The following is a 15,906-nucleotide window of genomic DNA, read 5'->3' as shown; positions in this document are numbered from 1 at the left end:
ACCCGGACCCCAACCCGGACTTTTTCATTGAAGTTCGGGTTCGGTGTTCGGGTGATTTTATTATTTTCCATTATAACATGGTTATAACGGAAAATAATAGCATTCTTAAGACAGAATGCTAAATAAAACGGCCATTGAGGGGTTAAAAATAATTTGAAGAAACCTCACCCCATTCACTTGATCGCGCAGCCGGTATCCTCTTCTTTCTTCAGGATACCGGCAAAAGGACCTGTGATGACGTCATCGTGCTCACCACGTGGTGAGCACGGTGACATCATCGCAGGTCCTGCTGAATGAAGATAGAAGGACCTGCGGTGACACAGGTCCTTTTGCAGGTCCTGCAGAAAGAAGGAAAAAGAGGATACCGGCTGCGCTATCAAGTGGATGAGGTGAGTTTTTTTTTATTATTTGTATCCCTCAATGGCCATTTTATTTGTCATTCTGTCTTAAGAATGCTATTATTTTCCGTTATAACCATGTTATAATGGAAAATAATAAAGTCAAGTTCGGGTCCCCATGGACTTTAAATGGGTTCGGGGTCAAGTTCGGGTCCCGAACACGAACTTTGACCTGAAGTTCGTCCGAACCCGAACTTACACAGGTTCGCACATCCCTATGCATCTGTAATCTGTAGTGAATGTAATCTTCTGACTAGTGACTGTATGTGTGAGCTCTCTTCTGCTTCTCAGTTGTATCATGTGACCAGCAATCAGACTTTTCAAATGACGCAGTATCTTATGTGTTGACAGGAAGTCAGTTTCTCTATGTATTCCCATGGGAGTCTCAATGTCAGTCTCATAGGAATGAATAGGGAAGTAACTGGCTTCCTGTCCTGTGTCAGTTGGAGATCAGAGAGTTGGTCACATGACACAGCTGAGGATCAGAAGGGAGGGGATAACTCAAATACAGTCACTGATGAGAAGATTACATTCACTACAGATTACATCATGTCCACTTCTAGCAGGTCACAGAATAAAACCTTTTGTGGGAGTACTACTTTAACCACCTCAGCCCCCAGTGCTTAAACACCCTGAAAGACCAGGCCACTTTTTACACTTCTGACCTACACTACTTTCACCGTTTATTGCTCGGTCATGCAACTTACCACCCAAATGAATTTTACCTCCTTTTCTTCTCACTAATAGAGCTTTCATTTGGTGGTATTTCATTGCTGCTGACATTTTTACTTTTTTTGTTATTAATCGAAATTTAACGATTTTTTTGCAAAAAAATGACATTTTTCACTTTCAGTTGTAAAATTTTGCAAAAAAAACGACATCCATATAGAAATTTTGCTCTAAATTTATAGTTCTACATGTCTTTGATAAAAAAAAAATGTTTGGGTAAAAAAAAAATGGTTTGGGTAAAAGTTATAGCGTTTACAAACTATGGTACAAAAATGTGAATTTCCGCTTTTTGAAGCAGCTCTGACTTTCTGAGCACCTGTCATGTTTCCTGAGGTTCTACAATGCCCAGACAGTACAAACACCCCACAAATGACCCCATTTCTGAAAGTACACACCCTAAGGTATTCGCTGATGGGCATAGTGAGTTCATAGAACTTTTTATTTTTTGTCACAAGTTAGCGGAAAATGATGATTTTTTTTTTTTTTTTTTTTTTCCTTACAAAGTCTCATATTCCACTAACTTGTGACAAAAAATAAAAACTTCTATGAACTCACTATGCCCATCAGCGAATACCTTGGGGTCTCTTCTTTCCAAAATGGGGTCACTTGTGGGGTAGTTATACTGCCCTGGCATTCTAGGGGCCCAAATGTGTGGTAAGGAGTTTGAAATCAAATTCTGTAAAAAATGACCTGTGAAATCCGAAAGGTGCTCTTTGGAATATGGGCCCCTTTGCCCACCTAGGCTGCAAAAAAGTGTCACACATCTGGTATCTCCGTACTCAGGAGAAGGTGGGGAATGTGTTTTGGGGTGTCATTTTATATATACCCATGCTGGGTGAGAGAAATATCTTGGCAAAAGACAACTTTTCCCATTTTTTTATACAAAGTTGTCATTTGACCAAGATATTTATCTCACCCAGCATGGGTATATGTAAAAAGACACCCCAAAACACATTCCTCAACTTCTCCTGAGTACGGGGATACCAGATGTGTGACACTTTTTTGCAGCCTAGGTGGGCAAAGGGGCCCATATTCCAAAGAGCACCTTTCGGATTTCACTCCTCATTTTTTCCTGAATTTGATTTCAAACTCCTTACCACACATTTGGGCCCCTAGAATACCAGGGCAGTATAACTACCCCACAAGTGACCCCATTTTGGAAAGAAGACACCCCAAGGTATTCCGTGAGGGGCATGGCGAGTTCCTAGAATTTTTTATTTTTTGTCACAAGTTAGTGGAAAATGATGATTTTTTTTTTTTTTTTTTTTTTTTCATACAAAGTCTCATATTCCACAAACTTGTGACAAAAAATAAAAACTTCCATGAACTCACTATGCCCATCAGCGAATACCTTGGGGTCTCTTCTTTCCAAAATGGGGTCACTTGTGTGGTAGTTATACTGCCCTGGCATTCTAGGGGCCCAAATGTGTGGTAAGTAGGTAAATGACCTGTGAAATCCGAAAGGTGCTCTTTGGAATGTGGGCCCCTTTGCCCACCTAGGCTGCAAAAAAGTGTCACACATCTGGTATCCCCGTATTCAGGAGAAGTTGAGGAATGTGTTTTGGGGTGTCTTTTTACATATACCCATGCTGGGTGAGATAAATATCTTGGTCAAATGCCAACTTTGTATAAAAAAATGGGAAAAGTTGTCTTTTGCCAAGATATTTCTCTCACCCAGCATGGGTATATGTAAAATGACACCCCAAAACACATTCCCCAACTTCTCCCGATTACGGAGATACCAGATGTGTGACACTTTTTTGCAGCCGAGGTGGGCAAAGGGGCCCATATTCAAAAGAGCACCTTTCGGATTTCACAGGTCATTTTTTACAGAATTTGATTTCAAACTCCTTACCACACATTTGGGCCCCTAGAATGCCAGGGCAGTATAACTACCCCACAAGTGACCCCATTTTGGAAAGAAGAGACCCCAAGGTATTCGCTGATGGGCAAAGTGAGTTCATGGAAGTTTTTATTTTTTGTCACAAGTTAGTGGAATATGAGACTTTGTATGAAAAAAAAAAAAAAAAAAAAATAAGCATTTTCCACTAACTTGTGACAAAAAATAAAAAATTCTAGGAACTCGCCATGCCCCTCACAGAATACCTTGGGGTGTCTTCTTTCCAAAATGGGGTCACTTGTGGGGTAGTTATACTGCCCTGGCATTTTCCAGGGGCCCTAATGTGTGGTAAGTAGGTAAATGACCTGTGAAATCCTAAAGGTGCTCTTTGGAATATGGGCCCCTTTGCCCACCTAGGCTGCAAAAAAGTGTCACACATCTGGTATCGCCGTATTCAGGAGAAGTTGGGGAATGTGTTTTGGGGTGTCATTTTACATATACCCATGCTGGGTGAGAGAAATATCTTGGCAAAAGACAACTTTTCCCATTTTTTTATACAAAGTTGGCATTTGACCAAGATATTTCTCTCACCCAGCATGGTTATATGTAAAATGACACCCCAAAACACATTCCCCAACTTCTCCTGAGTACGGCGATACCAGATGTGTGACACTTTTTTGCAGCCTAGATGCGCAAAGGTGCCCAAATTCCTTTTAGGAGGGCATTTTTAGACATTTGGATACCAGACTTCTTCTCACGCTTTGGGGCCCCTAGAATGCCAGGGCAGTATAAATACCCCACATGTGACCCCATTTTGGAAAGAAGACACCCCAAGGTATTCAATGAGGGGCATGGCGAGTTCATAGAAATTTTTATTTTTTGGCACAAGTTAGCGGAAATTGATATTTTTAATTTTTTTCTCACAAAGTCTCCCGTTCCGCTAACTTGGGACAAAAATTTCAATCTTTCATGGACTCAATATGCCCCTCACGGAATACCTGGGGGTGTCTTCTTTCCGAAATGGGGTCACATGTGGGGTATTTATACTGCCCTGGCATTCTAGGGGCCCTAAAGCGTGAGAAGAAGTCTGGAATATAAATGTCTAAAAAATTTTACGCATTTGGATTCCGTGAGGGGTATGGTGAGTTCATGTGAGATTTTATTTTTTGACACAAGTTAGTGGAATATGAGACTTTGTAAGAAAAAAAAAATAAAATTCTGCTAACTTGGGCCAAAAAAATATCTGAATGGAGCCTTACAGAGGGGTGCTAAATGACAGGGGGGTGATCAATGACAGGGGGGTGATCAATGACAGGGGGGTGATCAATGACAGGGGGGTGATCAATGACAGGGGGGTGATCAATGACAGGGGGGTGATCAGGGAGTCTATATGGGGTGATAACCACAGTCATTGATCACGCCCGTGTAAGGCTTCATTCAGACGTCCGGATGCGTTTTGCGGATCCGATCCATCTATCAGTGCATCCGTAAAAATCATGCGGACATCTGAATGGAGCTTTACAGGGGGGTAATCAATGACAGGGGGGTGATCAGGGAGTCTATATGGGGTGATCACCACAGTCATTGATCATGCCCCTGTAAGGCTTCATTCAGACGTCCGGATGCGTTTTGCGGATCGGATCCATCTATCAGTGCATCCGTAAAAATCATGCGGACATCTGAATGGAGCTTTACAGGGGGGTAATCAATGACAGGGGGGTGATCAATGACAGGGGGGTGATCAGGGAGTCTATATGGGGTGATCACCACAGTCATTGATCATGCCCCTGTAAGGCTTCATTCAGACGTCCGGATGCGTTTTGCGGATCGGATCCATCTATCAGTGCATCCGTAAAAATCATGCGGACATCTGAATGGAGCTTTACAGGGGGGTAATCAATGACAGGGGGGTGATCACCACAGTCATTGATCATGCCCCTGTAAGGCTTCATTCAGACGACCGGATGCGTTTTGCGGATCCGATCCATGTATCAGTGCATCCGTAAAAATCATGCGGACATCTGAATGGAGCTTTACAGGGGGTGATCAATGACAGGGGTGTAATCAATGACAGGGGGGTGATCAGGGAGTCTATATGGGGTGATAACCACAGTCATTGATCATGCCCCTGTAAGGCTTCATTCAGACGTCCGGATGCGTTTTGCGGATCCGATCCATCTATCAGTGCATCCGTAAAAATCATGCGGACATCTGAATGGAGCTTTACAGGGGGGTAATCAATGACAGGGGGGTAATCAATGACAGGGGGGTGATCAGGGAGTCTATATGGGGTGATCACCACAGTCATTGATCATGCCCCTGTAAGGCTTCATTCAGACATCCGGATGCGTTTTGCGGATCCGATCCATCTATCAGTGCATCCGTAAAAATCATGCGGACATCTGAATGGAGCTTTACAGGGGGGTAATCAATGACAGGGGGGTGATCACCACAGTCATTGATCATGCCCCTGTAAGGCTTCATTCAGACGACCGGATGCGTTTTGCGGATCCGATCCATGTATCAGTGCATCCGTAAAAATCATGCGGACATCTGAATGGAGCTTTACAGGGGGGTAATCAATGACAGGGGGGTAATCAATGACAGGGGGGTGATCAGGGAGTCTATATGGGGTGATCACCACAGTCATTGATCATGCCCCTGTAAGGCTTCATTCAGACGTCCGGATGCGTTTTGCGGATCCGATCCATCTATCAGTGGATCCGTAAAAATCATGCGGACGTCTGAATGGAGCTTTACAGGGGGTTGATCAATGACAGGGGGGTAATCAATGACAGGGGGGTGATCAGGGAGTCTATATGGGGTGATCAGGGGTGATTAGGGGTGATCAGGGGCTAATAAGGGGTTAATAAGTGATGGGGGGGGGGTGTAGTGTAGTGTAGTGGTGCTTGGTGCTACTTTATTGAGCTACCTGTGTCCTCTGGTGGTCGATCCAAACAAAGGGGACCACCAGAGGACCAGGTAGCAGGTATATTAGACGCTGTTATCAAAACAGCGTCTAATATACCTGTTAGGGGTTAAAAAAAACACATCTCCAGCCTGCCAGCGAACGATCGCCGCTGGCAGGCTGGAGATCAACTCTCTTACCTTCCGTTCCTGTGAGCGCGCGCGCCTGTGTGCGCGCGTTCACAGGAAATCTCGCGTCTCGCGAGATGACGCGTATATGCGTGACTGTGCGCAGCGCTGCCACCTCCGGAACGCGATCCTGCGTTAGGCGGTCCGGAGGTGGTTAAACATGCACATTCAACTTGACTGAGCATGCTAGTTTGGGCAATGGGGAGAGGGCCTCCCTGATGGTAGCTGAAATCTAATATCAGATCCTTCTTGCATCAGATATCTGCCGTCAGTTAAGAGACAGGCGGTACACATGAGAAAGTCAATCTCGCTGAACCAGAATCTGTTCCTTCTCTTACATGATACATTTTCAGATGTATCAGCATTAAAGTACTATTCTGGAGGTAATTATGCTGTAAAACATGCAGCCTTGAAGCTATTTTTTTACAATATGTTTCTTATCATGCAAAAATATGTATAGGTGTAGCAAGAGAGGGGATGTCAAAGATTAGAAAAACATGTCTGCTTCCATTCAAAAACAGTATCACACCTGCCCACAAGTTGCATGAGGTACTGCAGCTAATGTGCCCCAGTCCCCTTTAACTTCAGTAGAGCTGAGCTGCAATACCATTTACAATCCATGAACAGGTGTGGAGGAAAGCAACCATGTTTTCTAAACCTGGGAAACCCCTTTAAGGATAATGGTAGGGAACAGGGGGAAGTTAATAGGCAAATTGAAAATGAAAGACGATTCCGGCACTGTGTATTCTTCCCATAAAATCTTCTTCTTTATTAAATCACAGCATATGCGGACAGTATCACAAACAAGCAGTTGTTTAAGCGTTTCGGAGACCTTCTCCTTAGTCGTAACAATGTGGTCTGAGGGTTTGGAAAATTTAAAGACCCATGTACCCTCCCCCAACTAGTGGGTGGTGGTAACATGATGTCATAGCTTAATCAACCCAAAGACTCACACCTGAAGTATCAGAAGTATAAATATACCTGAAGGATAAATATAAACGGGAAATAGTAAAGAAAGATCCACCGACATTGGTTTTGACATACAGACGGCAGTTCAATAAAATACGAAGCATTGTGCAGAAGTGTCTGCCTATTCTATTTGATGACAATATTTTATACAATGCTTTAAAATATGGCTGTAAAATAGTGTCCAGAAAAGCATCAACCATAGCGAGTTCCCTTTCCCCTTCCCTGTACATGGCCAACAAAGATAAAAAAAAATACAGAGCATGTGGATCGGTTACAAAATGTGGTGGCCATCCTTGTAAAACATATAAGTATGTTTCAGTCAAAAAAAAGTTTTCACAATGCTGACCATTCCACAACCTTCCCTATAAAGACATATATCAACTGCAATAGCACGGGGGTGATCTATGTTATACAGTGTGTGGAGTGTGATCTGATGGATGTTGGCAGTACCATATGCAAGTTTGGTACCATACGCAACTGTGTACATGACTGCCCCCTGCTGCCTGGCAGCAGGGGGCAGCCCCCCCCTGTAGTTAACACATTGGTGGCCAGTGGGCCCCCTCCCTCCCCTGTAGTTAACTCGTTGGTGGCCAGTGCGGCCGCCCCCCCCCTCCCTCCCCTGTAGTTAACTCATTGGTGGCCAGTGGGCCCCCCCTCCCTCCCCTGTAGTTAATTCGTTGGTGGCCAGTGCAGTTGGCCCCCCTCCCTCCCCTGTAGTTAACTCGTTGGTGGCCAGTGGGCCCCCCCCTCCCCTGTAGTTAACTCGTTGGTGGCCAGTGCGGTTGGCCCCCCTCCCTCCCCTGTAGTTAACTCGTTGGTGGCCAGTGGGCCCTCTCCCCTCCCTCCCCCTCCTAATTAAAATCTCCCCCCCCTATCATTGGTGGCAGCGGAGAGTACCAATCGGAGTCCCAGTTTAATCGCTGGGGCTCCGAACGGTAACCATGACAACCAGGACGCTACTGCAGTCCCGGTTGCCATTGTTACTTAGCAATTTGTAGAAGCATTATACTTACCTGCGAGCTGCGATGTCTGCGTCCGGCCGGGAGCTCCTCCTACTGGTAAGTGACAGGTCTGTGCGGCGCATTGCTTAATGACCTGTCATTTACCAGTAGTAGGAGCTCCCGGCCGGACGCAGACATCGCAGCTCGCAGGTAAGTATAATGCTTCTACAAATTGCTAAGTAACCATGGCAACCGGGACAGCAGTAGCGTCCTGGTTGCCATGGTTACCGATCGGAGCCCCAGCGATTAAACTGGGACTCCGATCGGTACTCTCCGCTGCCACCAATGATAGGGGGGGAGATTTTAATTAGGAGGGGGAGCGAGGGGAGAGGGCCCACTGGCCACCAACGAGTTAACTACAGGGGAGGGAGGGGGGGCCCACTGGCCACCAACGAGTTAACTACAGGGGAGGGAGGTGGGCCGGCCGCACTGGACAACAAAGAGTTAACTACAGGGAAAGGAGGGGGGCCCACTGGCCACCAATGAGTTAACTACAGGGGAGGGAGGGGGGGGCGGCCGCACTGGCCACCAATGTGTTAACTACAGGGGGGGCTGCCCCCTGCTGCCTGGCAGCACCTGCCAGGCAGCAGGGGGCAGTCATGTACACAGTTCTTTTAGTATATTCTAACCTGAAGCGTCCCCATCACCATGGGAACGCCTCTGTGTTAGAATATACTGTTGGTTCTGAGTTTTCACAAAGTGAAAACTCAGCTCTGAAAAAGCTTTTATGCAGACGGATCTTCGGATCCGTCTGTATTAAAGTAACCTACGGCCACGGATCACGGACACGGATGCCAATCTTGTGTGCATCCGTGTTCTTTCACGGACCCATTGACTTGAATGGGTCCGTGAACCGTTGTCCGTCAAAAAAATAGGACAGGTCATATTTTTTGGACGGACAGGATACACGGATCACGGTCTCGGCTGCAAAACGGTGCATTTTCCGATTTTTTCCACGGACTCATTGAAAGTCAATGGATCCGCAAAAAAAAAAAACGGAAAACGGCACAACGGCCACGGATGCACACAACGGTCGTGTGCATGAGGCCTTATTCACATGATGTGTTTCCTCACACCTTGCGCTTGTGCTTACTCTCTTGATATGCAAAGACTTCCAGCCATGATGACATGCATAGTCCAAGCGCAGGGTAGTGAGGAGCACATCGTGTGGGGCTATTTTAACCCATGTGTTAACTGAGAATAATACTTCAGGTGTGAGTCTTTGGGTTGATTAAGCTATGACATCATGTTACCACCACCCACTAGTTGGGGGAGGGTACATGGGTCTTTAAATTTTCCAAACCCTCAGACCACATTGTTACGACTAAGGAGAAGGTCTCCGAAACGCGTAAACAACAGCTTGTTTGTGATACTGTCCGCATATGTTGTGATTTAATAAAGAGGAAGATTTTATGGGAAGAATACACAGTGCCGGAATCGTCTTTCATTTTCAATTTGCCTACACATCCAGGAACTTGCTGGTTTGACTCCGGGCACACGGGATATTATAATGCCGAATAGGTGAGCTGGACAAACGTTTCTTAAATGGAAGTTAATAGGCCCCAGTTTATATTTTGAAACAAAGCTGCTAATTACAATGTATCATTACTAATGTCTTCTTATATGAGGGTGCTGCCTCCGGGGGTACTATTACTTCCATGCCCTGTATATATTCACTTGTATATGTAGCTTCACCCCTGCATGTATTTAAAGGGGTTATCCAAGACTATAAAATGCGCTCCCCCATATGCCGGGCACCTCACAATGAATATACTTACCTGGCTCCCCACTCCCAGCTCCGCTCCTGGTCCCCACACTGCCGCTGCTGCTTCTCCCTGTGCCCGGATGAAAACATCCTGTGTCGAGGTGGAGCAGCCAATGGCATGCGGTGACGGAGACGAGCCTCCCTAACATCGCGGGTAACGCAAGGGAGGCTCATCCGTGTTTTCATCTGCGCACAGGGAGAAGCAGCAGCGGCGGTGCGGGGACCAGCAGCGGCGCAGAGAGCCAGGTGAGTATATTCATTGTGAGGGGCCCGGCATATAGGGGGGCATTTATAGTCTTGGATAACCCCTTTCATTTTGTTGAGGACCATCCAACTGAGTAGGCAATTGTCAGGAGCAAACTGTTCATTCTCGATAACTGCCAGCTTGTCAGATGAGTTGAGTGCTGCAGTTACATGCAGCAATCGTCTCTGCATGGCGATGAGCAATCGTTCATCCCTACAGAGATTCACTGTTTCTGGGCAGCAGATCCCTGTTTACAAAGGGGGTCATTTATCAAACTGGTGTAAAGTAGAATTGGCTTAGTTGCCATAGCAACCAATCAGATTCCACCTTTCCTTTTGGACAGCTCCTTTGGAAAATGGAAGGTGGAATCTGATTGGTTACTATGGGCAACTAAGCCAGTTCTACTTTACACCAGTTTGATTAATGACCTCCAATGATTTTATATGTCACATGAACGGTCCTTTCACCCGATAAACGAGCTTGTTCATCACCCGATCTGCGGCACATTTCAAAATGGCAATTTTAGGGAACTAGCAATTGGCAGCACCTTTACCAGGGCCTAGTATCGGGAACATGTGTTCATACAACTTTCATTCTTGACAATCTGCTTAATGATCAGCCCATCTGAAGCATCTTTTACTATGGCTGCTGGGTGGACCTCTGATAATGCAGTTCCTGTAAGACTGGTTTCACACGAGCGACTGTCACGCTCCAAACTTGCAGCACAGCACCCGTCCTGAACTTCCAGCACTGAGCGGGTCGCATAGCATTATATTGATTTATGATGCTATGTAACCCTTACAGTTCTGGAATGTATTGTATAACACTGACAGCATGATGTCAGTGTTATCCAATACATTCCAGAACTGTAAGGGTTACATAGCATCATAAATCAATATAATCCTATACGACCCGCTCAGTGCTGGAAGTTACTGCGCGTGCTTCGAGTCCGGAGTGTGACACTCGCTCGTGTGAAACCAGCCTAAAGTCCAGAAGATTATCCAGATTACTGAGATTTGTGAATCATTGGATACTTCAGCTCATCTCCAATGCCCCAGGAGTATGGCACAGATAGATTTTTTTACATACTTTTGCACTGTTCAGACTGTCCAGACTTCTACATCTGCCCCTCAAAGCCCCAATCGCCTGTCTCTAGACATGTTCTGAATATATGGCCTAAGAAAGTTGCCCATGTAGCTGCCAAATGAGATGATGTATGTTAATTATTCAAAATCCAATTTGTTTCCCAACTTCAATGGCCACATTTACTTTGATCTACTTGTCATCTGCCAGGGCCATTCATTAAAAGGCTGAATTATCAAGTAATGATGGGAAAGATTCATACATGAAAACTGCAGTTCTCGGAAAACAGAAAATGTTCAGTAATTGCCCCAAAAATAAATTCAGCTGAAGGCAGATCACACTTCTAGTAGGACAATGGGTCCGACTGTCATACATGGCTGACGCCCCACGTACAGGCAGTGGTTAAATGGTACATGATTTGTAAATGATGATTTTGCAAAAGTGACGTTCTACCTTCAAAATTATGCAAAATGATGGTTTTGGTGGACTGTCTGTTCTTTCTTCCACTAGTCATCAGGCCTCTCTTTTTAGGAGCTGTTTTATAGAATGTACATTTTATATATAACATATTTTATGTGTAATCCTCCTCTAGTCAGAGTCAATCGAGTCATAAAGTAATCCCCTGGTAATACATCCCATGTGATTGGCTGCTGATTGTGTAATAATCCAGTGAATTTATTTTAATCTGACATTTGATAATCCAAAAACTCTGGCACATTTCCAACATAGAATTTCAATATAGCATGCACATTCTGCAAAACCAGAAGCACAGGACTGAGCAGAGAAAAACTATAGAAAACTTTCCCTAAGGCTGGATTCTCATGTCTGTGTGCCATATGTATTATACATTCGTAATATAAGTGTCACAGCCCGACTGAGGCAGAATGGGAATTTAAGAGAAATGTGTCACCAAAAATGTTATTTGCCATTTAAAGCCAGATAGGGACACATCTCCTTTTTTTTCTATTCAGATTTTATATCTGATTTCAGTTTTTTTTTTTATTCTATATCCTGAACATGATTATGGGGGCGGCCATCTTGAGCCTGAGCTATTCTTAACAGCATTTAGAAAGCATTAAGAAAATAGCTCTACGGCAGCCCTATGGTCCATAGACACAATGGTCAGGAGAGGACCTCATTGACTTCTATAGGAGAGTTTTCTAGACCTGCTCTGTGCCCTGTGCAAACGTCATTGTACGAGGAAAGAATAGATAAGCTGTAACCATCACCTATTGTCAATGGTGGATCCTGTCTTATCTATAACTCTAATCCTGCCTGTAATGATATCACCTCTGTCTATAGCTAAGCAGGTAACTGCAGTAAAGTGATCTGTACAGACCAAGAAGTGGTGTCTATTATTAGGCTTAGTGGTCAGTGGGTAAACTGCAGGATTTCATGGTTTAAATATTACGTACATTCAATGCAAGTCTACATGACATCCACAATAACATGTTCTCACGTAAGAAGACACAGTGGCCTTGAGATTCATACCGTCTCCATTGCCATTTCCAGATTTGTTATTCAAAATATGATCGTAGTAGAAGCCATTATAAAAAGGAAGGCAGTGGCAAGTGCCAACTAGCATGAGGAAGACAGCTAATCCCGTCTGCATGGTGGGTCAATAGGACGTGCTCCAGATGAACTGTCTCTGTAAAGAAAGATATAACAGGCAGTTAGAATTTGACAATTTGCTTATGCTATCAGCAGTTTTCCATAAAATCTGTTATTGCTTTTACCGTTTTCAAAAAATTGGAGTCAAGACTACCTTAGAGAAGTGGGCCCATTTGCAATAAACCATTGCATTTCAGCCAATGAGCAATTACTGGCCGCTCCATCACTCATTACTTATTCGGCATGTTCAGTAAAACTTATTTAGGCTTGTCAGTCAGGCATGCTGATTTAAAATGAATTTCTGCTATTGAATACTATTTTGTGCTGATTAATTACATAAAGGAATTTGCCACCATGATTTTGGACTATCTACAGTAATACTATTTTTTTATTGTCCTACTGCCCCTACCCCCCATCCTTTCCCCATTCCCTCGGAACTAGCACTCAACACTACACTAAACTACACAGTCCAGACTGCTAGGCTGTCCTAACATAATGGATTCATGTGCACCTGCACAGCAGTCCTGACAATGAATTTTGAAGCAGCTCTGAGCACTAACAACAAGGGAACAGGGTGCAGTAGGAAAAAAAAAAATTGTCATCTGGACTCCATATCTGCAGTACTATATCTATTACTGTAAATAATGGTCCCAAATTATTGTGCAGATTCCCTTTAATCTATCTTCATAGGGGAGAGATCTCCATTTTCTGATACAAATATCCAAACCCCCAAGAGTTATAGGGACATTTTATCACATAGTATAAACTACATGTGACTATGCTATGTTTTTCTTTATAAAAGATGGTTGGATGGTTTTCTGGATTAATGAAGTCACTCCATGTACACTAGTTCCCATCCAGAGTCTGTAACTTCTTCCATGTCTAGAAATTCAGCACGGACTCACTTAAAACTTTTTTCTCCCTGGTCAAGGAAGAGTGAGGGGTGATGACTCAATTAGAGCACCACACCATAGCTATGTAATCCCAATAGTGTGGCTACTCCGGGCTTATTACATTGTACTAATCAATGTACTGCTCCTCTGTTTGCATGTTTTTTAAGGCCTTTCAGAAGTAGAAAAGATCTATAATCCTGTAGTGTTCCACTCCCGTGTGTATGGTCCACTCCAAATTGTTGTGTAATATGATGTTTTTTTGCACTATTTCTATGCTGCTAAATCCATATTTCAGGCTGGTAACTTACACTACATACTTTTCACCACTAGAGGTCTCTAACATACTACTTATATAGTACAGACACAGGAAGTGAAAAAGGGAGTAGAGAATAGGAGAGGAGGAGTTAGGAGGCAGGAGAAGAGACAGTCTTGTCTCTGTCCTCCTGAGCCTTGCCCAGGGGAACCAACTGGTTTCAACCATTGAGTCCAAAGATCAGGACTTTAGGATCCTACGTTGTAGAGTACCCTTCCGGGGTATCAAGTGGATTATTTACTCTGAAGACCACAACCTTTTCAAATAATGAAGCAGAGTGTTTGCCTGCTATGAGAGAGATCGCACTTGGGTTGTTGAATCATTGAACTAAAGACTATAGGCGAAGGAAGGTCATTTATTAGACTCCAGACTCCTTTGCATCAGGTGGAGAGATTCTAAGCTTCCGGCAGCTCCACCATAATCAAGGATAAAAAGGCCATCTGTCAGAATACTCATTTACAGAGGATCTAAACTAATAGCGAAAGGTTGAGGGATCAGAGCAAGACCAGAAACCAAGCACAAGTAAGAACATCACCTTCTCTCAAGTGGGCTGGAGGTAACCTATGCACTTCACCATAATAAGCCTGCTAATTTGGATTTTGCAGCTTTACCCTTTTTGCCATCTGTATGAAAGACAAAGTGATGTTATTGGAAGCCTTACTACATCTGACAAGTAAATTTTATGCCTGGTTGAACTACTGCCTCTCTCATCATTCCACTTCTCCTCATTGCACCTTATGGTGCTGGCGTCACGAAGCAGGGGCCCAGCCGCAAAAGCACCTTACACCAATTACCATCAAGGGCACCTTAACCAACATCTGGCTGGTGTTCCCTGCAACCGAGAGTGCCCCGGGCAGATTTCGTGCTCTCTTCCCATCCACTGCACTGCCGGCCCCAAGGGACAACTAAACCGTAAGTACTACTATCTTCGGCACCTTATCCTCCATAGGGAGTCCCGGCATGCTGCATACCTATTATTGTAATGAGATTACCTAGCTGATAATCCATTCATTGTGCAACAGTCATGAACTGAGACTTCTTTGCTTTCTCGTTGAGAAATGTTATCTCCTTTAGATTACTGCTATAGTAGGACAATATTTGTATGTAAAAAGGATGTGTCACCACAAAATGCAAAGCAATCTGCAGACAGTATGCTATAGAGCAGGAGCAGCTGATCAGATAGATATATAGTTGTGTGGGAAAAGATTCATTAAAAATTGCAATTTATACATTTATATCTCTGCTTTTTCTACACTTAAATGGTCACTAATAGTGTTGGGCGAGCATGCTCGGCCGAACACCATTTTGACTCGAGCATCGCAATGCTTGGCACATCGCGTGTTTGGTCGATGCTTGAGTCTCCTACCTGGACGTTTGTTGGCTGCTACGCAGCCAATAAACGTGCGGGGAAGTACTGACACTCACTGTAATGCCATAGCCATGTTGGTTACTGGCATTACAGTGATTGGCTGGACAGAACGCGTCATCGGATGCTATATAGCACCCAATGACACATGGTTCGGCTTAGTCTTATATATCACACCAATGAGACCAGGTAGTCGGTTGTATTGCAGCAGATAATGCTTCCAGTCGGTTAAGCACCACCCTGTCTTCAACAAAGTCCAGTCTCAGTAGCCAAGAGTCTGGTCAACAGAATCCTCACCCTGATCCTCCTTCCTACCACCATGGAGAGTCTTGGCAAACAAATGATCCCACACTCGGATATTCCGAGGAGTTCTTTTCAGCGCCATTCCTTGATTTGGGCCTCTCGCCAAGCCCGCTTGAAGAGGGACATAAGGGGATCTTATGCACTGATTCCCAAACTCTTGAGCATCCGCAGTCAGAAGAATTTGACGGTGGGGAACGTCAATTACTGTTTCACGAGGTGGATGATGATGATGAGACACAGTTGCCAATAAGTCAATGGCAATTAGTGTCTCAAGATGTTGATGATGAGGATGAGA

General features: G+C 44.4%; 1 protein-coding gene across 2 annotated transcripts in view; it reads right to left on the bottom strand.

Moving 5' to 3' along the window:
- The window catches only part of HAPLN3 (hyaluronan and proteoglycan link protein 3), a 63,585-nt gene that overhangs the window by 24,694 nt on the left and 22,985 nt on the right, over nt 1–15,906 (bottom strand). For both annotated transcript variants that reach the window (XM_040414166.1, XM_040414164.1), the window contains exon 2: nt 12,617–12,773. In XM_040414166.1, the coding sequence (XP_040270100.1) occupies nt 12,617–12,737 (121 nt within the window). In that variant the 5' untranslated portion in view covers nt 12,738–12,773. The remainder of the gene's footprint in view (nt 1–12,616; nt 12,774–15,906) is intronic.

The sequence above is a fragment of the Bufo bufo genome, chromosome 1 (assembly GCF_905171765.1).
Source record: "Bufo bufo chromosome 1, aBufBuf1.1, whole genome shotgun sequence".
NCBI classification, from domain to species: Eukaryota; Metazoa; Chordata; class Amphibia; order Anura; family Bufonidae; genus Bufo; species Bufo bufo.
This window is presented reverse-complemented; position numbering and strand designations above follow the sequence as displayed.